Consider the following 23849-nt stretch of genomic DNA (forward strand, 5'->3'; position numbering starts at 1 on the left):
AAGGAAATTAGGTTTGTTTGGCATGCTCTGTTCTTGACAAATCCATGCTGGCTATTCATTTTAACCCTATTATCCTCTAGGTGCTTACCTATTGATTGTTTAATAATTTGTTCCAATATCTTTCCAGGTATCGAAGTTAGGCTGTGATTGGTCTAGAATTCCCCAGGTTCTCTTTGTTCACATTTTTAAAGATTGGTACTATGATTGTTTTTCTCAAGTCCTCTGGCACCTCACCCATCCTCCAAGAGTTCTCCAAGATAATTGCTAATAGTTCCAAGATTGTTTCAGCTAGTTCCTTAAGTACCTAGGGTGCATTTCATCATGGCCAGCCAACTTGGCTACATCTAACTTCTCTAAATATTCTTTAACCTTTTCTTTTCCTATTCTGGCTTGTGTTCCTTCCTCCGTGTTGTTAATATTAATTGGGTTAAGTATCTGGTCACCATTAACCTTTTTAATGAAGACTGATGCAAAATGGGCATTAAACACCTCCGCCTTCTTGATGTCATCTGTTGTTAGCTCTCCCTCCCTGCTAAGTATGAACCTACACTACTTCTTCGAGTAGTGTCCCTGTGTGTGCTCCACTTAAGTGTGTCTGCATCCCTGTGCCTAGGATCAGAGATTTTTGGTAGCAGTGCCTGTTTGGGCTGCACATGTGCTCTCCCCGTCATGCTCCACATTCGGGGGCTATAAAGTGCTGTGTGGCCAAACCGCCCTCAATTCCTTCTCAGCCACGCTTGGCCTGAGACGGAGTCCCTAACAGAGCCTTTTCGTAGTGAGTTTCTTAGTGCTTTTTGTTCTGGTACCAGAACCTCCTCCCCCGGACAGTGGTTTCCATCAGCATCAACATCAGCTGCTCCACACTCCCCACTGGCTATGAAGAGGAAATCAACAGATTCCTCACAAAAAGTTGCCAAGAAGCGGGCTTCAACTTCGCTTATCAAAGAGCCAGCTAAAACACAAAGATCTCTGGTGAGATTGGTGGCTTCGTCACCAACTGGCATAAGGATATGCCAGGATCCTAGGTCCTCTTGTACCATTGCCGCTGGTAAGTCCAAGGACCCCAATAGGGCAGGACTGGACAAAAGGGCACTGTCAAGCGATAGTGGCAAGGAAAAATCCAGATCCTCAAAGATGGTACCTACTGAACCACTTAGACTCGCGGTACCAAGCACATCGGCACCAATAAGACTTACGGCGCCACCTGCTGGACACTCAGTGGAGCACAGAACAACCTCAGCACTGACAACCTCTTCCACTGCAGCGGCACCGGTGCAAATGCCTTCCACAGTACTGATGATGATGGTGCCAGTACTGCAGGAATTTAGACTTCCAAAAGACCACACTGGTTTTTGATACATCTGAATCTATACTTTTGCTTACCAATACCACCACAGTATGCACCTCATCCCCGGAGGTGCATACCATATCTATCCATCACCCTCCAGGACCGCACTTCCCTTCTCTAGTGATGAGGAGGAGGAGGAAGAGATTTATTCTCTTGCACCATATAGCCCCCCATCACATCAGGGAGCTGCATAAATCAACCCTTATGCTCAGGCAAGATACCATGAAGCCAGAGGTGACCCAAAAGCTTGGTATTGACACCCATGGATTCTCCCACCCATGCCTTTCCCCTCCCCCCCCCCCACAATGTCCTTATTGGGACCCAGGGGCTGCATACCGGCAACAATTTTCCAGACCCTCCAGAGAGAGAATGAGACACTCTCCATCATCCTCAATAGCTAGGCCACATGAGCCTGAAGGAGAGTCTTTAAAGGAACAGGAAGAGAGACTGGATAAGGAAACCACGCCTGCAAGCAATATCTCTTTGTCTTCATGTGATGAAGCAGTCATGCCTCTCCCCGACTAATGACAGCAGATGATAACAGGAAATTCCAGGAACTGTTCAGGAGGATAGCAGATTCTCTTAAGTTCCATTAGAGGAAGTGAGAGAATCACAACATTGATATCCTGCAAACTTGAACATCAGCAAAAATCGCTCTTCCTATCAATGAGGTGCTATTAGACCCAGCTAAAACTGTCTGGCAGACTCCGGCCACAATACCCTCCTCCTGTAAGAGGGCAGACAAGAAGTATTATGTACCCTTGAAGGACATGGACTTTTTATGTTCGCACCCTACACCAAATTCATTGGTTGTCAACGCTGTGAACAAACGTGGAAGACAGCACCATACTAAGATGACACCATATGACAAAGATTGGAAGAGATTAGATCTATTTGAACGAAAAGCATATTCATCAACAACTCTGCAATTTAGAATTGCCAACTATGAAGTGCTTATGTCAAAATATAATCACACAAATTACTCCAAATTGAGTGAATTTATTGAGTATATTCTGGAAGACAAAAAGAAACAACTTCAAGTAATCATGGTGGAGGGTCAGCTACTGGTGCGGACTGCATTACAAGCTTCCTTAGATGCAGCTGACATGGCTGTTCTTTTGATAGCTACAGCAGTGGTCATGCAAAGGGCATCGTGGCTACATCTTTCCAGATTCCTGAAAGAGGTGCAGGCCACAGTTGAGGATCTCTGATTTGAAGAGTACGAATTATTTGCAGATGAATCCCTCCAATCCCTAAAAGATTCGAGAGCAACATTAAGATCATTTGGTACTTATACACCGATACAAAAGAGAAGACCCGGTAGATACCACGCTATAGAAAGATCTTTCATTTGTCCACATGAGCTACTTATCTACCAGCACTGTAAAAAATGACAGCTGGACACGCTCAGCAGGAAATTCTCACAAGAATATGAGTGGGAGCTAGATACCATGGTCCTACACAAGCATAGATTTTTCTGCCACGGCCAGGAACAGCAAGTGCCCACAATTCTGCTCAAGAGCAGGACTGGATCATCAATTTCTGGGGGATGCCTTTCTTCCTTCTATATGCCTTTCCTCTTTCCCATTAATACCGAAAGTAATACACAAAATAAAAGAAGAAAAGGCCATGATCATTTTGATAGCCCCAACTTGGGCCCAGACAGACATGGTTCCCTTACCTTTTATGAATGACGGTGTGCCCACCAATCACTCTTCATCCCTTTCCACACTTCCTGTGTCAGGATGCAGGCCAGATTTGCCACCCAAATTTAGACGTTCTCTATGTGAAAGCATGGCTCCTTGATGGTTCCAAGATGACGAATTATTTGTTCTGAAGCTGTGAAAAAGATACTGTTAAATAGCAGAAAACCCACCATACGTTATACTTACCTTCAGAAATGAAAGAGATTCTGAATCTGGTGTGACAATATACACATCACAGCTATATTTTGTCCCTTGCTGTTGGTGCTGGACTATATCCTAGGACTAAAAATATCAAGGCTATCATCAAGTTCACGGAGGGAACATCTCGTGGCAATTTTGGCCTTAAGATCAACAGGTGTTCACGCATCAAGCAACAAAAAGTTTTCTTAGAGGTATTTGGAACCTCTGCCCGTAAACTTGAGATGCTAAACACCTTGGGACCTTAACTTAGTTCTAAGATGCCTCACTGGTCCCCCACTTGAGCCCATGGTGACTTGCTCACTCATACATCTCTCTATGAAGACTGCCTTTCTCATGGCCATCACATCCGCCCAAAGAGTGATGGAAATAGGAGCTCTCATGGCATACCTCCCCACATTACAGTTTTCTTCAAAGATAAAGTTACTTTGAGACCACACCCAAAGTTTGTACCTAAAATACCTTCATCCTTCCACTTGAATCAGCCTATTCATCTTCCATCGTTCTTCCCCAAACCGCACAGGAATAAAAGGAAGGCAATGTTCCACACACTAGACATTAGGAGCCTACTATCTAGAAAGGACCAAACCTTTCAGAAAATCACCTAGACTATTCCTTTCAATTGTGCTCATCCATATCTAAACAAAGACTCTCAAAGGTTCCCATGACCCTACTATAATTTTCCATTCCCTGCCTCTCCTCTTTCCCCCAACCTCACCCCCCCAATATGTAGCCCTCTATTAAGGCCACCTTTTTAATATACCTATCTGTGGGCTTTAGTCACCTGCACTCTTTGAACCTAGTTTAAAGCCCTCCTCATTAGCTTGGTGAGTCGGTGTGTGAAAATGCTCTTCTTGTTTAGGTGGAAGTTAGACTAGTCAATTGCTAAAGATCTTTTTTTTTAAGTGACTAGGATAAGATTGCTTTTTTCATTCTGGGCACAGTCATGTGTTCTAAAACTTTCCTACATTAGTGTTGCTTGTTCTGCAAGGTCCTCAGCCACTGTCTCCTAGACCCTAGAATATATTAAGTTTGGTCCTAGGAATTAGTCAAATAGATTCCTGCAGTTCCTTAGCAGCAGTATGTTGGGAGGAATGGGGGAAAGACTATTATGCCTCTGCAATGAAAGAATATCACTGTCTGATTTAACAAAATGTTTAAATCTACTAGGGTTTTCTATATTGATACCAACAGATGCTTATAGTCCAGTCCTAGATATTAAAGTTGATTAAAAATAGTTTAGTGTCTTGGAATTTCTTACTAATTTTAACTGTATTTATAGTTGATGTCAAGTGGAATTTGGCAGAGGGGTGAAGAAGATGAAGGAGTTTATGGGTTTTTAATCAAAGACATTAGGAAAGAAGTAAACAGAGCTGCAAAATTGGTAAGAATCAAGCTCCAGTATTATCACTGTTAATATTTGTTTAATCATTTTTGCACTTTAAACTCAGTAACACATCTGGTCTGTAATGAATCTTTAGATTTTTTTTTTAATTAAAGAATGATTTTTCTTTACAAATTTGAAATATTGACCATTGCATTTTTCAGTACTTACTGTGCTGTGTGTCATATTTGACTCATTTTATGGGCAAGTATATCCTACTTTCAAGTGTCTGAATTCTTATTTTTAAATGATTGTGTATATTGGCAAGTGTGTGTGTATGTGTGTGTGTGTGTGTGTATATATATATATATATATGTGTGTGTGTGTGTGTGTGTGTCTATATATATAGACAATGGAACTTGGCTGATATTTGTTACAGAAGAGAGAAGAGACAGTGATTGAGACCCAATGAGGAAAATTTCATTTTCAGTTCTCCAACAGATTGGGTGTCAACTTAATCAGAGTCTTTGGGACAAAACATAAAGGACTGATAAAACAGATGGTGGGGTAGATCCTTACATTTCCAGGATGAAACAAAAACATTAACGTTTTTGACAAGTCTAACTCGAATAGCTGAGCAGGAACCAGTTAAGAGAGCAGGTTGTCTAAAATATCCAGATTGCCTCTATGGCATCTGTTGAGCCCCAAACTGTTTGTATATTTTTGTTGATAGAATTAACATATTTTAACAATGGATACACCAACCTTGGATACCATGATTAAAATATGGAATGCCAGCCGATTTGTCAGAGTTTAAGTCTTTGAAAAGTACATAACAGAAGTAAATTAGTAATGCTACAATTCTAGCTAGAATATCCTCTGGAACAGTTCAGTATAGCATCATTTCCTTTTCTATGCTCCTTATGTCAGATTTCTTTTGTTAATGTTATAATTCCAGCAATTTTAATTGGACTTAAGTTTTAATAGGCTTTCATTTCTAAAACTTTCTCTTAGAAATGTAATATCTGTAAGAAAAAAGGTGCTTCGATTGGATGTGTAGCACCCAAATGCAAACGAAGTTATCATTTCCCTTGTGGGGTTCAAAGGGAATGCATTTTCCAATTCATGGAACAGTTTGGGTAAGTGTTTTATTGTCAGGTATAATTACACTCCTTACAGAATGAGAGGTGCTCCTTTTTGAAATACACTTGCTCTTCTTTTTCCTACAAGAAGGGGGTGTGGGCATTATAAATGGCCTCCTAATTATCTATATAAGAGAAGAAAGAAACCTACCATTTTTCTTATAGTTTAGAGAATCATATTTTGAGGTGCATCGTCTTCTGGTTAAATTTTCCTCACTTTTTCCACTTGGGCCAGAGAGGATGAAATGCTCCTGTCTGAACCAAGAAGCGGGGAATGGATCATCTGATAGCCATGCCTTTTCTACAGCATACATATGATACTTGTGAAATAGTTTTTCAGTATTTTTAGGATGCAACTAAATGTTAACTCTTAATGTTAGCACACATTTTAATGTTCTACATAAAATCGTGAAGTTGGACGTCAGCTTAAGTATCAGTTTTAAACTCTGAAAAGTAATTATAATAATGATTCCATTTTTGTTGTTTGACTCCAGATCAAATTTGCTCAATTTACAAATGAAAACTATTCTTTTTCTAACTGCTAGTCCTTCAAATTCAGCCTGAGACCTGAAAGTCAAGCTGAATTATCCTTCAATGCATCATCACAAAAAAAACCCAACAACAAAAAGCTCCCACCGCTTGGTTGACCGGAACTACATCTACTGTTCAGTTGTATCCAGGCTCCTGCTGATAGTGTGTGAGCATAAAAAGAACACAGTTGATTCTTCATATCCCAGGTTGAGTTTGCAGCGCTGGCAACTGGGGGATGAAGAATAATTTAACTTGTAAACTGAATACATTTTATATGGAACCAATGAGCTATAATAAATATAAATCCAAAGATTATTTTTAGAGTAGAACCACACTTTAAATTACTTATATTTTCTCAATCTAACACATGCTTTTTCAAACTCTCAATTAAATCTTAGTTTCTTTGTCTGTTGTGTGGGCTTTGTGGAATTATTGAGAGATTTTAAAAATTAAAATCTGATAACAAAGTAATGTATTGTTATTTTAATTAGGTGACACTTTTTTTTTTTTTTAAGGACCAGAAATGCTTCGCTGGACCAATACAAAACCTTTGGCGTTTTTAGTAATCTTTTTGAACAACTGATCGGGAATCAGAGAATCCATTTTCTTGCTATTTTATATTAATTTGTTTGTGAATCTTTTTGCATATTGAATATATGCTTTTTTAACCTGTTCTAAAAATGATTTAGTTCTAAACTACATGTATGAAAAATTAAAATTATTGAAGTCTGCAGTTATGATACAGGATATAATGTTACTCTCTTTAGTATTAATAACAATAGCTTGATTGTTTTTGAAGTTTAGTGTCATTAAGCAGAGCTTTAATTTTATATTTAAGGTCATATTGTTGGGAGCACCGGCCGGTTCAGAAACTTCCATCTGATGAATCTAGAGGCTCTTCACAGTGTACAATATGCTTGGAATTTGTTGAGCACTTTCCAATGTACAATATACTGAAAAGTCCTTGCTGTAAAAATGCTTGGTTTCATAGAGACTGCTTGCAGGTAAGACAACCTTTTATTCTGTGATGCTCACAACATTTTGTTTTCTACTTAGAATAATAGAACAAATTAATGTTTACATTCTTATTTTAATATTCAATAAATGTAATAAAGCAACATCAAAAATATAAGACTATAACTAACTTCATCCAGGGAGTCTGTTGATTACAGGCCTGGGAAAAACTAACTAGTTTGTCCATGTTATCAGACTACTAAAATAGAACAGCAACTTTAAAATACACTCTTAGGGACTGCAAGATTGGGAAGATTCCTTTTTAAAGATGTTCTTTGAGATCATCACACTTCAGCTTGTCTTCAGGAAGCTTCTATTTATAGCCCATATCGTAAAAAGATGATGTGGCCTTAGTTACTTCTGTTCCTTCATTTTCATGGCTAGACATGGGTGTAGGAACCTCTTCAGATGCAGAGTGAATGGTGGTGGGGGAAGGGAGAGGAGAGGTCATTGAAAGGAAAGCTCATGCTCTCCTCCTGGAGATGATCTTACAAGCCCAGCCCCTGGATCAGACATTTCCCTTGTGAAAAGATAGAAAGGCACCTTTAGCTTCAAAGTGGGATAAATTTAAGATGATCCTTGCACTGAAGAAGTCAGTGCCAGAACAGAATCCATAAATGTAATGCCCAATCTTCAGGGTACCATGACCTTATTGAGTACAAAAGGATGGAAACAGAGTAAATGTGAACAGCTCAATTAATTTTCTTTTCTGTTTTCTGATGCAGTATCAAGCTCTGAGTGCTGGGGTATTTTTCTTTAGGTGCACAGTGTGCAATAATAAAGACAAATTTCAGAATGAAATGTTGAGAATGGGAATACACATTCCAGAAAAGTAAGTAACTAACAATAATTTCACAAATAATCCATATTGTATATACAACTCTAACTAAGTAGGGTAACAAAGCCAAAACCATGTACTTATTTATGCAGTATAATTAAAATTTGAATTATCATTGGGATTTCCTGGGTTTCTACTGGCAATGAGAGCAGTTTATTTTTGTCTTAGGTGCAATTTGCTTCTTTTCAGATCACTCCTTAGATTTGCAGAGTACTAAATTAAGAGAGGCTGCAAATGTAGTGTAGGATAGAGATATATTACTACTAATCTAAATTTTAGAGATACACCTCTACCCCGATATAATGCGACCCGATAAAACACGAATTCGGATATAACGCAGTAAAGCAGCGCTCTGGGGGTGCAGGGCTGCGCACTCCGGTGGATCAAAGCAAGTTCGATATAACGCGGTTTCACCTATAACGGTAAGATTTTTTGGCTCCCGAGGACAGCATTATATCGAGGTAGAGGTGTAATATTCAATATAGATAAATGCAAGGTGTTAGAATTTTTAAAAATTCTAGTATTTTTAAATATGGGCAGTTCATTTTTAAATATGGCCAGAATATTTTTTAAAATATGGGCAGTTCAACTTAATATGGGAAAGCAGGTGCATTTCCCAGTGACTGCTCTCTCATCCTCTCCACACTGTATTTTCTTCACTTTCTTGGTCCGGCCAACCTGTGCTATCACTCCCTTTGTACAGTAGAACCTCAGAGGTCTGAACACCAGAGTTACGAACTGACCAGTCAACCATACACCACATTTGTAACTGGAAGTACACAACCAGGCAGCAGCCGAGATTTAAAAAAAAAAAAAAAACCCCAGACAAACCAAATACAGTACAGTACTGTGTTAAACATGAACTACTAAAAAAAAAAGGGGGGGGGAGGGGTTTAAAAAATGATTTGACTAGGTAAGGAAACCATTTCTGTGCTTGTTTCTTTTAAATTAAGATGGTTAAAATCAGCATTTTCTTCTGCATAGTAAAGTTTCAAAGCTGTTTTAAGTCAATATTCAGTTGTAAACTTTTGAAAGAACAACTATAGCGTTTTGTTCAGAGTTATGAACAACCTCCATTCATGAATTGCTCATAACTCTGAGCTTCTACTATAGTCAAGGCCTAGCTGTCTTCATTTCTCTCTCTAGGACCTGCTGAGGACTTCTCTCTTCTTCATCCTTTTTTTTTTTTTTTTTTTCTCCCTTCCTCCCTTAATTCAACCCTTAAGAGTACTACTACAAACATTGTCAGTTCTACTCCCAGAATTGAGAAAAAGTATTTGTAATGCTTAAGGATGATTTCCTTGGGTATATGGATTAATCTATTTTATGATTTTGTACTGCTGCTCATTGCTGTAATATCTAAATTCCTTCCACATAAACCCAGAAAGGAAAATATAGACATTGGGAACAAAAGGTTCTAACTTTAAGGTTGATAAGATGTTGGAATAATCTGTCAAGAAAACATTCCCAGATATTTTCTCTAGAGTTGTCAAACTATATAAAACACTTATGGATTTGGTTCAGAGGACAATCTTGAATAAAGATGGACTGTTTATCCATAGGTCCTTTCTCTCCTGTCATCTTATTGTTATTACACTGCTAAATGGTTGCATTATCTCAAATTATGCCATTACTATCAATCATATTTACATGCTTTGGGAGCTCCAATTTTAATGTGTGGCAAAGGAAAATAAGGTTATTTCAGTACATAAAGCTAAAATTATAGCACTATAAAATGTTTTTTAATCCATGTTTGCAATATTTACAGAGATGCATCCTGGGAACTTGAGGAGAATGCATATCAAGATCTTCTGCAGCGTTACCAACACTGTGACGCTAGAAGATGTCTGTGCAGGAATGGGAGAGACTATAATAAACCTGATAGGTATTAATATACACACACAGATTTTGAAGACCGATATGTTGAACATAATGTGATGGGTATGGTATGTTATAGGAATCTGTCACAGGTAGAATGTTGAAGAGTCTTTTAAAAAGTAAATAATGAAAGCTAAGACATTTTCAAATAACATTGCAAGCTGGACATATTTATCTTATCAATACTTTACAACATGCATCTTATTTTAAAAAGTGATTGACCAGGAAGACTTAATGTACCCAGAATATAAAAGCCAAGAGAGTTAGACAACAGGATTTATCTTCCATATTCTACCCCTTCTCCAACACAAATAAAGCAGCAAAAGAGGTAATACCATCATCAGCATCCTTTAAAAATCAAAGAAACGTAGCAAACTATTAAGACAAATTATTTTATATTAATGCTTAGCTGCTAAAATATCAAGTGTATTAGCATATCTAACATAGGTATTTTTGAAAGTACCTGGCTAAAGTATTGGACATGTCTCAGAATTGACCAGTTCCAGTTGATCCATCTGCCTGATTAGAAAGTTTATGAGAAACAACCAGCTGTTGGGATTTTTATTAAATAGGGGGAACCTATGCTTCTTACTGTCCTTTGACTCCTTCCTCTCACTTTACAAGTATGCTCTGAACTTTCCCAAAACCTTACTTTGATCTCATTTCTTTCCTTCCCTGCACCTCTAAACTCATTGAATAGCCATTTACAATGGCTGTTATGAATCCTCCTCCAATTTCCAAACAAGCTTCAATCTTCTCCAGTCTACTGAAACCAATGACAATAAGATCTCTAATGACCTCTTCCAGCTCAGATCTCAGGCCCTTCATTTTGTCCATCCTTCTTGACCTGCCTGCTGTTTTCAGAACTGTTGATCATCTTCCTTCTTGACATCTTTTCCTCCACTGGATTTGCAAAATACTCTCCTCTCCTAGTTCTCTTTCTACCCCGGATCATTTTTTCAATATCTATTTCCATGGGTTTTCCTTCTCCTTTCCCCCTGGATATCCCCAGGAATCCTTCCTCTTCTTTCTTCTCTTTGCTTTACACTTTTATCTTCTCTTTGATGTCTCATCTTCAGTTCTAACTTAACATCCCTAAAATTGAACTCCATATCTTCCCTCCCAAGTCCTCTCCAATTCACCTTGTCTCCGTCATTGTCAACAATATCCAAGCTTCTTGTCATCACCTTCAAATTCCTGCACTGGTTTTCATCACCAACCGCATCCCTTCTGCTTTGCCTTATTTTGTCTCCTTGCTGGCTTTTTTCATAAACATCTCCGTGTTCTCTTTCACAGTTCCCATCAGTATGGAACTGTCTCAGCTCATCAACAAGGCCCCTGTCCTCCCCACATTTAAGTCCCTCTTGAAAGCCATTTCTGTTGTACTGCCTATCAGAAATCTAGCTGGCTTAAATTGACAAGATTATAAAGTTGTGGCCAAACACCATGATGGCCCATTCTAATTATGTGTACTCTGCCTCATAATTGTCTTAGTTGGTGAGCTCCATTGAGCAGGGATCATGCCTTTTTGCTTTTTGTCTGGAAAGCATCTAGCACATTGTTGGCACTACTGCAAACACATACATAATATAAAGATCTAGGCAAATACTTTAAAAAAATGTTTAAATGTCTCTTACAGAACAGTCCCAGCTTTTGGAAAGTGGTGAGGTAATCAGATACTGTATCAGACCAAATACAATTTGGAAAAAACAGCCAGGGGACTTTGAAAAAGCTGGGCTGTGGATCCCACAAAGTAGTGAAGGGGAAAGTAACTGGCTGTGCAAATTGGTTGGCTTAAAAAAGGATACACTAACTGCTCCATAGCCTCTTTGAAACTGGATATTCTGCAAAGCTGACTAGGATTCTAATCACTGCATCCCGATGTAGGTCTGGCTATGCTACCCAGTTAGGTCGACGTAAGCTAGGTCTGCCTTACATCGGCCTAATTATGTCAGTGTCTACACTAGAGCCTTGTCCCGCCAATGTAAGTGCCCTACTACTCTGATACAATAACTCCACCTCCACGAGTGAAATAGGGCTTATGATGGTGTAGTTAGGGCGACACATCTGTATAGATATTGTGTTACTTACATCGGCTGTGTTGCTTATGTTAGCTGTGAAATTGACAAGAAAGCCAGGCAGCTGGAGCCCAAGTGCCCCCCACTTCTGGAGAGCTGCGGACAACTGGATCCCACCCCCCCCGGTTGGGAGCCGGAGTAAGAAGCCTGGGCAGCTGGACCCCGCTCCTGGCAGGGAATTGGGAAGCGATAAGCCCTGGGAGGCTCCCTCCCAACTCTCCACCTGGGAATGTTGGCTGTCTTGTCAATTTACAAGGCTTCCTGGCGTGGGGTGGGGGCCAAGAAACCGGGCAGCTGGACCTCGCTTCCCGGGGGCGAGAAGCACTGGGCGGCTCTGTCTTCCCGCCCCCCAGTGGGGAACACGGAGACAAGAAGCCCTGCGCGGCTTCCCCTGTTCCCAGCAGCTAACGAGGAGTCGGAGGGGGAGCGCAGCCCACCGGGATTCTGTGGGGCAGCTGGGCTCCTGGCAGGGAGCGAGCTGCCAGCGGAGCTGAGAGACTTGGCTCACAGCTCCCCACACTGCCCCTCTTAGGTCAGTGGAAGTGCTCCTGTGATGGCTGTAAGACGACCTAATATAGGTTAACTTGAATTTTTAGTGTGAATTGGGAGTGCCCTCTCTTTGAAAGAGGATACTGTACATCCCAAGGGACTAACTATATATCATTTAACTAGAGTTTGGTAAATAATGAGGGATTTGTGGCTAGGTAGGTGGATTGGATTTACTGCTTAACAGCCTTTGTTTTTTTTCTTCTGTTGTTCCTCTGTTAATTCTAAGTATAGTGTGTTTTTTCTTTTAGTAAATGGGAAATCAAGTGCTGTCAGTGTTGTGGTTCCCGTGGAACGCATTTGGCCTGTTCCCCAATACAGCCATGGGAGGAAAACTGGGAATGTATAGAATGCAGAAGTATCTTCACTAAGTCAGGTAATATTATGAAATGATGGGACATAGTTTGACATTTGTTTTTTCTAGGGCTGTCAAGCAATTAAAAAAATTTAATCGTGATTAATCGCACTGTTAAACAATAATAGAATACCATTTATTTAAATATTTGTGGATGTTTTCTACATTTTCAAATACATTGATTTCAATTACAACACAGAATACAAAGTGTACAGTGCTCACTTTATATTATTTTTGATTACAAATATTTGCACTGTAAAAAACAAAAGAAATAGTATATTTCAATTCACCTAATACAAGTACTGTAGTGCAGTCTCTTTATCATGAAAGTTGAACATTCAAATGTAGAATTATGTACAAAAAATAACTGCATTCAAAAATAAAACAATGTAAAACTTTAGAACCTACAAGTCCACTCAGTCCTACTTCAGCCAGTCGCTCAGACAAACAAGTTTGGTTACAATTTGGGGATAATGCTGCCCACGTCTTGTTTACAACGTCACCTGAAAGTGAGAACAGGCATTCGTATGGTACTGTTGTAGCCGGCGTTGCAAGGTATTTACATGCCAGATATGTTAAAAATTCATATGCCCCTTCATGCTTCAACCACAATCCAAAGCCGAGCGGACTGACGCATGTTCATTTTTTATCATCTGAGTCAGATGCCACCAGCAGAAGGTTGATTTCCTTTTTTGGTGGTTTGGTTTCTGTAGTTTCCGCATTGGAGTGTTGCTCTTTTAAGACATCTGAAAGCATGCTCCACACCTTATCCCTCTCAGATTTTGGAAGTCACTTCAGATTCTTTAACCTTGGGTCAAGTGCCGTATCGATCCTTAGAAATCTCACATTGGTACCTTCTTTGTGTTTTGTCAAATCTGCTGCAAAAGTGTTCTTAAAACGAACCTGTGCTGGGTCATCATCCGAGACTACTATAACGTGAAATATATGGCATAATGTGGGTAAAACAGAACAGGAGACATACAGTTCTCCCCCAAGGAGTTCAGTCACAAATTTAATTAATGCGTTATTTTTTTAACGAGCATTATCAGCATGGAAGCATGTCCTCTGGAATGGTGGCCGAAGCAAGAAGGGGCATATGAATGTTTAGCATATCTGGCACGTAAATACCTTGCAACACCAACTACAGAAGTGCCATGCAAATGGCTGTTCTCGCTTTCAGGTGACATTGTAAATAAGAAGCAGTCAGCAATATCTCCTGTAAATGTAAACAAACTTGTTTGTCTTAGCAATTGGCTGAACAAGAAGTAGGACTGAATGGACTTGTAGGCTCTAAAGTTTTACATTGTTTTGTTTTTGAGTGCAATTATGTAGAAAAAAACCCTCCTCATTTATAAATTACACTTTCACAATAAAGAGATTGCACTACAGTACTTGTATGAGGTGAATTGAAAAATACTATTTCTTTTATCATTTTTACTGTGCAAATATTTGTAATAAAATATAATAATATAAAGTGAGCACTGTACACTTTGTATTTTCTGTGTTGTAATAAAAATCAATATATTTGAAAATATAGAAAAAATCCAAACATATTTAATAAATTTCAATTGGTATTCTATTGTTTAACAGGCGATTAATCGCGATTAATTTTTTTAATCATATTTAATTTTTTTAAGTTAATTGCATGAGTTAACTGTGATTAATCAACAGCCCTAGTTTTTTTTTTAATATTTGTTTTGGGTTAACTTGACCAGTATATTTTTTCAGAAGAATAATAAGGATTTAATTGTACAGGGAATTACCAAAATCAGAAAAAACGCTCGTTGGCTACCTCAGAAAAAATAGATGTTACTGGTCGTTTGTTGGAAGAGCCCTCTCCCAAGTGCCCCAGACAGTCACCAGGATCCCAGCACGGCTTTCTTCTCAGGTGTGTAATTTTGCACGGGGAGGAAACAACTGCTTGAAAAAATACAGAAGGAATTATGATATGAAATGGAAGAAAATATTTGTTTTATGAAATTTAGAATAAGAGAACATACACTTATTTTCATCCTGCAGCAAATACTTAGTTTATTGAATTGCAGAACTAGGCGTCCAGGCATCCATATTTATGAGTGAAGTAGTCACTTGTGGTACATGTTTCATGAGTTGTCCATAAACTTCTAGTATTAACTCATTAACCAGAGACGGCTATGCAAACCAGTCTATCGAATTAATAATCATTCAGTTGAGCACTAAATTATGTCCCCTTACAAAAGCAATATTAAAAGAAACTTGAATATTTAAAGTTAGGACATTTTTAGCTTATCTGTATTTCACATTAATTTTAATAATGCAGTGGAAAATTACCTCTTAAAATGTATCCAGAATTTCTTTTCTCTAGTAATAAAGTATATATTGAAGTTTTAATATGTTGTAGTTCAGTTGTGAAATTAAAATAAATGCAACTGATAAGGTTCTCATAGCAATTGAAATATTAATTTATAAGGGTTTGCAGTTCAAAAATATGAGTCTGCTTGTATTACTCTTGTATTTATAAACTGCTTTAATTTACTTTTGAGGCAATTCCTAGAATTTCTTGCCTGCAGAATCTCGTGATACTTTGTCTGTTTGTCATCTGAACAATTAATGAAAGCATTTATAAATATCAGAAAGACGGGCTGAAGGACTAATTATTTTTCTTTGAGTATGTGTCTGTGTGGCTCCCACTGTAGGCGCATATGTGCCTTGTGCGCAAGATCAGATTCTTTTGAACAGCAGTGTCCGTCAGGGTCACCTATGTGTCCTGTGCTGCCTCCTGCTCTCATTCCAGGTATAAAGGGCAAAGCGGCCATAACTCTCCCCCAGTTTCCTCTTACCGCCCATGATAATGAGATGGATCCTAGGAAGTGTCCAACCCACTGCTTTCTTGAGAGCTTCAAAACCTGTGTGTTTCACAAAAATTGCTGAAGAACTTTGTCTTCGCCTTTTTGAACTGGAGTCGTTTGTTTGTTTGTTTGTTTTTTAAAAATGTTGTCAAGTCCCTTGTACAGCATCAACTGCCTCACCTCATGGTCACTCCAAAAGAAAAGAACCCAGAAAATAAGGATCTTGTTGGTCTTAACTTAAGGTATATTCCTCTCACTTACTATAGCTCTGCATTAATTGCCAGGCCATGTTTGCAAAATATAACTTCCTTACCTGGGGGAGAGTCACCTCTTCCTCTCCAAAATTCCACAGGAAAATAGGGAAGAACCAAAGGAGATCATAAGAGGGCCAAAGGGCAGCCAGAACAGCTCTATAAGCAGTCATCTGACATGGCCACAAGGGCAATGGCCATGGCCATTGTCATGAAGAGATCTTTGTGGCTGTTAGCATTAGGCTTCCGACAAGCGTTGCATGCCACCATAGAGGACCATTTGACATGATGGTGCTTTTTAGCAATAGATGAAACACTCCATTAACTGAAAAACTCACAGGCCACACTATGATCCTTTTGGATATGTACACCAGCTCCTTACCAAAAGCTGCACAACTGATGGCAGAGGATGCTGTTTTATACCCACAGCACCTGCTGAGGAAAAGACCTCAATACTCTAGAGAGTCCCATCGTTGTCATCTGCCATTGTTCATCTAGTACCATTTACAGCAGGAGTCAGCAACCTATGGCATGCGTGCCAAAGACAGCACGCGTGCCAATTTTTAATGGCATGCTGCTGCCCGCCAGGGTCCCGCTCAGCCCACTGCCGAACCCCGGCAGCGGGCTGATTCGGACCCCAGCAGGCAGCAGCGTGCCATTAAAAATTCTGCTTGACCCAGCCCGCTCTTCTCTGCCCCCTGCCTACCGCTCTCTCTGGCGGGGTAGGGGGCAGAAGCAAGCTTGGTCCTGCCGGCTGCTGCTGTATGGCAGGCTCCGCCAGCAGCCAAGCTTCCCCCTGCCCCCCACCTCTTCCCCCAGCGTGCTGTGTTGAACCCCGCCTCCTCTCCCTCCCTGCCGCCGATGGCCCATGCAAGGGAGGGGAGAAGAGCAGCCCCAGCGCCCTCGCTGCTCAGACCGGTAAGGAGGCGGAGAAGAGGCACGGGGAAGGAGGGTAGGAGCGGGGTGTATCCCTCCAGCCCCCTGCCGTGAGCCGCTCAGGGGGCAGGGGGCTGGAGCACTTTCCTGATCTCAGCCCAGCCCTCTGTCCTGACCCCTGCACCCCCCTTGCACCTCACTCCCCTTCATCCCCCCCATGACCCCATCCCTGATTCCTGCACCCTCCACACATACCCAGCCCCCTCACACCCGATGCCCTGACTCCTGAACCCTCTCACACGCCCTCAGCCCTCTGCCCTGACCCCTTCACCCTCCACACATACCCAGCTCCTCCAAACTCCCTGCCCTGACTCCTGCACTCCCCACACATACCCAGCCCCCCCCACTCCATGCCCTGACTTTTGCACCCCCCAAATCCCCACCCCCCAGCCTGAGCACCAGGTTGGCAGCGGGCTGAGCGGGGCCGGCAGCCGGGACCCCAGACTGGCTGCGGGCTGAGCGGGGCTGGCAGCCGGGACCCTGGCTGGCACGAGCCAGCAGACGGAACTGCAGACCGGCAGCGGGCTGAGTCGCTCAGCCCGCTGCTGGTCTAGGGTCCCAGCCCCCGGCCCCACTCATCCCGCTGCCGGTCTGGGGTTCTAGCTGCCGCCCCTTGCCAGCTGGGGTCCCAGCCGCTGGCCCTGCTCAGCCCGCTGCCAACCCGGGGTTCTGGCTGCCGGCCCCTTGCCAGCCGGGGTTCCGGCCGCAGGCCCCGCTCAGCCTGCTGTCGGCCTAGGTGAACGGAACCCCAGGCTGGCAGCGGGCTGAGCAGGTCGGCAGCTTAAGATCAGCATTTTAATTTAATTTTAAATGAAGCTTCTTAAACATTTTGTAAACCTTGTTTACTTTACATACAACAGTAGTTTAGTTATATTATATATAGACTTATAGAGAGAGAACTTCTAAAAAACGTTAAAATGTATTACCGGCATGCGAAACCTTAAATTAGAGTGAATAAATGAAGACTTGGCACACCACTTCTGAAAGGCTGCTGACCCCGATTTACAGAGTCAGTATGTTTGATGGGAGTGTCAGGAGCCACATCAGAGCTGGTGAAAAGCCTGTCTCTGTTTTTGGATCATTTTGCCCCTTTCCACCAGGCGTGGTTACTATCACAACAGACAAGTGGGTGTTGAGTGTCATCTCCCACAGTTGCTTTGATCATTTCCACACCCAAACTACTTCCCCATTCCTCTTCAGGGACCCTTCTCCTGAGAGCCCATTACAAAAAGAAGTGGTCTTGTTGTTTTGTCTAGGAGGCATAGAGGAGATACCTCAAGAGGACAGAGGAGAGATGTCCGCTCCCAATATTTCTTTATCCCAAAAAAGAAAGGGAGAAGTGGGGTATCTTTATCCTATCTTAGACCTGAAGAGACTGAACTAATACTTATGCCATCTGAAAATCAGGGCAGTAGGTAAATATACCTAGACCAGTGGTTCTCAAACTGTGGGTCGGGACCCCACAGTAGGTCACATCTAGGGCGAGCATTAGACTTGTTGGGGCTTGGGGCTGAAGTCTGAGCTCCACCCCCCACCCCGGGGCGACAGGTCTCGGGTTGCAGTCCCCTCTTCCCTTTAAGCTGTGCAGCTGTCTATTAAGCGCTGGGAAGGCGCTTAGGGCTGTGACAGGGAGAGATGCCTCGTCCCTAGCTCCAGACCCAACCCAGCCCAACCACGGACTCGCTGCAGCCGGGGGAAAGGTGCCCGGACCCCAGCCCAGCCCACTGCCAAACCTGCTGCAGCCAGGGGACAGGTACCCTTCCCCCAGCGCCAAACCTGTCATGGCCAGGGGACAGGCACCTCTCCCCCGACCCAGCCCAGCACCAGACCTGCCGCCGCTGGGGGACAGGCACCTCTTCCCCATCCCAAACCCAGCCCGGCCTGGACCTGCTGCAGTTGGGAGAGGCGCCTCTCCCACCCCCAGCCCAGGTGCTGGGGATGGGGAGTCCTCTCTCCCCACCATAGCCCTGGGAAGCCCTACTGCACTCCAAACCCCTCATCCCCAGCCCCACCCCAGAGCCCTCACCTCCTCCGTACCCCAACCCTCTGCTCCAGCCCGGGGCCCCTCATCCCCAGCCCTAGCCCAGAGCCCACACTCCCAGCTGGAGACGTCACCCCGCACGCCAACCCTCTGCCCCAGCCCTGAACCCCCTCCCACACTCCAAACTCCTCGGCCCCTCCCCGCCACATGAATTTTGTTATGTGCACCAATATGGAGGTGATGTGTCACACATCACCTCCATATTGGTGCACATAACAAAATTCATTCTGCACATGGATGGGAAATATTAGAGGGAACACTGACTGGGTCATGTAGTAACTTTTTTGTCAGAAGGGGGTCATGGTGCCACTAAGTTTGAGACGCCCTGACCTAGACCATCCCTAACAGGTGTTTGTCTAACCTTGTCTTAAAACTCTCCAATGACACGGATACCATAGCATCCCTTGGAAGCCTATTCCAGTGCTGAACTATCCTTATAGTTAGCAAGTTTTTCCTAATATCTAACCTAAATCTCCCTCCCTGCCGCTTAAGTCCATTACTTCTTGTCTTTCCTTCAGTGGACATGGAAAACAATTGACAATTCTGAAGACTGTTATCCTGTCCTCCCTCAGTCTTCTTTTTGCAAGACTAAACATACCTCGTTTTTTTAACCTTTCTGGATAAGTCAGGGATTCTAAATCTTTTAGCATTTTTTGTTGTTCCCCTCTGGAGTCTCTCCAGTTTGTCTGTATCTTGCTTAAAGATACTTAAATATTTCCTTTGTTTAATAAATCAGTTAGTTTTAAATGCAAGACATGTTTTGATAAACTTTTTTCTTCTGTATCCAGCACATTTAAGGCAATTTTATTTTTTGTGTTTAATTAAATTTGAATTTCCATCCAAATAGAATTTGACACAAATTACGAGTAAATTAACAATTTAGTACATAAGAAATGCATCATTCACCATTTTCTAACATAATAAAAATGTAAAAATTAAGAACCTAAATAAATTAAAAATGTTAAAATATAAGAATCCAAATAAAGTTAAATTAAACTATATACGAAAATATAGATACATTGTATACTCCTGGTTGCAGAAAGAAGTACCAGATTTAGTGCAAAGATTATATTTAGTTGAAAATAACATGTTTTAATGGTTACCAAGCTTTCTTTGGGAAAATAACTGAAAAGTACAAATGTAAAACATAATTTAAATGAATAATTTAAATTAAGATTTCCTGCTTGCTGATTTAAATCACGATTTAAAATGGTGATTTAATTTGCTTTGATTTAAATCAATCCTACATGTGGGAAGCCCACCTGGATCATCTACAAATGCAAGGGACCAAGTCCCCAGAATATGTTACTTCACATAAATGTCCTGGAATTCAGAGCCATCAGGCTAGCCTGTATGGGATCCCTGCCTGTCCTCTGAAAAGCCGCAGTCTAGTTTTTGACAGGCATGTCCATGATGCACTCAGTAACCGAGCAGAGAGGCCATTAAACTCTGGAAAACGTATCACCAGCTCAGGTAACTTTGGAACTTCACCTCCCTAGAATCAGCAGCAACCTGGCAGACTACTTGAGCAGACAATCCAAGACCAGTCACGAGTAATCACTGCAGAGGTCCATCATAGAGTCGATATTTCATCGATGGGCAAGGGTGTCTGTGTGATAGATCTGTTTGCAACCAAAGACAGTGCCAAGTATCAGGACTTCTGTTCCAGAGGGGCCATGAGCTTGGGATCGCTACCAGATGCCTTCTTAATTCCACTGCAAAATGGCCTCCTGTATGCTTTCCTGCTTATTCCCCTGATCCCCAAAGTCAGATGAGAGACAGCATGTCATCCTCATAGTTTCTGCTTGCTATTTAGGCAGTTTAGGGTGATGGACTTGCTGCCGATGTCCATTCAGCTGCTTGTTCAACTCCAAACTGCTCAGACCTGATTTCCACAGCACCACAGTCAGATACCCTATCCAGACGCAACATCCCTGCATCTCGCAGTCTAGATGTTAGCTGGTTGAGTGCCATGGACAAGGACTGATACAGAACTGGAAGATATCCACCGGACAGATTTATTCATTAAAATGGAAGTGTATCTCCATATGGGTGGCCCAAAATAACCTGGACCCTACACAGGCTTCGGTACCAAAGACCCTTGACTACTTGCTGCATCTGACACATTTGACCTTTCATTCAGCTCCATTAAGGTCCACCTTACAGTGATCTCAGTGTGCCATCCTCCTGTCCTATTATGCTCCATCGTCTCCCTCCTAATGGTATCAGAGTTTCTCAGGGGTCTGTTACATACTTACCCCCCGGTCAGAGAAACTGCTCCTGCCTGGGACCTCAACATTGTCCTCTTGAGACTTAGGGCCTCCCTTTGAGCACCTTTGAGAATACTTCATCTCACTCTGAAGACTGTTTTCTAGTTGCTCTTACTAGTATGAAAATGAGCGAGCTCCAAGTATTTATGGCTGACCTTCCTTTCCTTCATAACATTTCATAGGACGAAGTGGTGGTGAAACCTTACTCCAAGTGCATCCCAAGGTGATTTCAGATTTCCATCTGTACCAACCTATTATCAAAGCCCTACACTACATCAGGGGGAATTTTTCCTATGCAGGGTATCTCCGGAGCTTAACTTTACCCATTGACAGAACCAAACTGTTTAGGCCATCTCCCTGGTTGTTTCTGGCTGTAACCAACCATTCCAAAGGCCAGGCCATCTCATCACAAAGAGTATCTAGGTGGATAACACAATGTATCTTGCTGTGTTACCAGTTGGGTGATGTACCTCTTCCACTGAACAAGAATGCTCACTGCATCAGAACTCAAGCGTCATTCTCTGCCAACTTCAGAAATGAGCCAGTTTTTGAGATCCACAAGGCACCGATTACGTTTTGTGAAGCAGTGTGCACTGGACTTAGCTGTCAGGGCAGATGCCATGTTTATTAGAACAGTACTACAATTTGTTTGACTGATGCAGCTGATACTTCTCATCCCACCATCCAGAGGGGTTCTGCTTGCCAGATACCTACCGTGGGATCCACACTGACATATACATGAAGAAGGGAGAATGGTTACTTACCCTACAGTAATTATGGGGTTTTTTTTTAGATGTTGTCGTCGGTGTGGGCTCTCACAACCTGCACTCTGTCCCCAGTTTATGAGCCACACCTAATGTGGCTTTGAATCATGAGGGAACTGAGGGAGGATTACAGTTGCTCTGCCTTTATGCCCTAGCAAGTCCAGGAGCATGATAAGGCATAGGGTGCATGCACTGCCCAAAGAAACACCACTATTTTAAAGAATCTGATACGGCACACGAGGTACATGTGCACCTACAGTGGGATCCACACTAATATCTCAAAGAACCCGAGTTACTGTAAGGGTATGTCTACACTACCCGCCGGATCTATCGGGGATCGATTTATCACATCTAGTGTAGACGCGATAAAATCGATCCCCGATCGCTCTGCCGTCGACTCCAGAACTCCTCCATGGTGAGAGGCGGAAGCGGAGTCGACGGGGGAGCAGCAGTGGTCGATTCGCCGCCATCCTCATGGCCAGGTAAATCGACCTAAGATACGCCAACTTCAGCTACACTATTTGTTGCATATCTTAGGTCGACCACCCCCAGTGTAGACCTAGTCCTAGAATAAGAGTGCCTTATTCCGAATTAGCTTAATCCACATTGGAAGATAGCCCACACATGGAGTTACTCAAGAATAGGTAGTCTCCTTTAAATTAACACCCTACCTTAATCTGGAATAAATTTCGCGTGTAGACAAACCCTAAGATAAGTAACTGTTATTTATCATGGGTGTAGTAACACACCTACTGTAGTTAAGGTTAAGATACATTTTTGAAGGCTGCCATGGGACTGCTGCCCTCATTCCATATGTACTAGTCAGCTGGCATTCCTTCCCTTGGTTTCTGCAGTATGTAGCAGGAGATGGCAGTGCAATTTATCACCTAAGAACTGCATACTCTGGAAAGTTGAAGTTTCAGTGCTAGGGGTCTCAAAAGCCAGAAAACTTTACTTTTTTTATTTGATTTTATTTTTATTTTGAGGGTATATGCAAGTTTAACTGTTCCTCTGGGGCATATAAGAGATTAAATAACTGATGACTGTTGTGCACAGAAATTGTACATGCAGCATTCCACTTTCTTTCCTAGTTCTTGAGTGCTTAATTTTGCAACCTTAACATTGCTTTAATTTTTTTTGCATGTAAATATAGGAATTTTGCCATCTTTGGAGCTAAACAAAACCAGATTATGAGTAACTCTAGAAGACTTAACTGGAATTTACAACATTACTTAGTAATTAAAAGGCGAGATAAAAATTGCAGCAAGTTTTTTCAGTAGTGTGTATTGAGCTGGTGCCAACTAATACCAGCACTGGATCATACAATGCAGTCTACCTATGGGAGTAACATAACATAACATCAGTACTTAATGGTTTTCAAGGATTCTCAAATTTCAGTTTGTCCTATATGGGATATAACACTGTAGAAAACCATAGAACCACTATGCACTGAAAAAATGAAGGTTACAATATTTCCAGAAACAAAATTTATTCCATTTTCTAGTGCTGAACGGTGGTGGTAATGTCAGCATTTCTAGGGTTCAGCAACTATTCGATTATGTAAAAGAGAGGCGGGTCTGAGGAATGCAAGGTAAATTATTGATGACAAAATTTACTTCAGTGTCTTCTAGTTGTTGGGGCAATCATTTATATGTTGAAAATTGTGTATAGAAACAAAGTGATTCTATGGCTTTATAGTAACATAGGGTTCTTTAAATCACACTTGTGGTAAACAGATGTACTGTTACTTTCAAATTAATGTTTACATAAAGTTCAGAATGAGAAATTAATTTTGTAATAG

At 41.7% G+C, this 23849-nt stretch overlaps 1 protein-coding gene across 4 annotated transcripts in view; it reads left to right on the top strand.

The window, feature by feature from the left end:
* Window positions 1-23849, top strand: part of G2E3 (G2/M-phase specific E3 ubiquitin protein ligase) — a 58988-nt gene that overhangs the window by 21100 nt on the left and 14039 nt on the right. For all 4 annotated transcript variants that reach the window (XM_042857464.2, XM_065593252.1, XM_042857463.2 and 1 more), the window contains exons 5-11: window positions 4535-4636; window positions 5591-5715; window positions 7088-7253; window positions 7989-8095; window positions 9870-9986; window positions 12855-12979; window positions 14714-14846. In XM_042857464.2, the coding sequence (XP_042713398.2) occupies window positions 4535-4636; window positions 5591-5715; window positions 7088-7253; window positions 7989-8095; window positions 9870-9986; window positions 12855-12979; window positions 14714-14846 (875 nt within the window). The remainder of the gene's footprint in view (window positions 1-4534; window positions 4637-5590; window positions 5716-7087; window positions 7254-7988; window positions 8096-9869; window positions 9987-12854; window positions 12980-14713; window positions 14847-23849) is intronic.

The sequence above is a fragment of the Chrysemys picta genome, chromosome 4 (assembly GCF_011386835.1).
Source record: "Chrysemys picta bellii isolate R12L10 chromosome 4, ASM1138683v2, whole genome shotgun sequence".
Lineage (NCBI taxonomy): Eukaryota > Metazoa > Chordata > Testudines > Emydidae > Chrysemys > Chrysemys picta.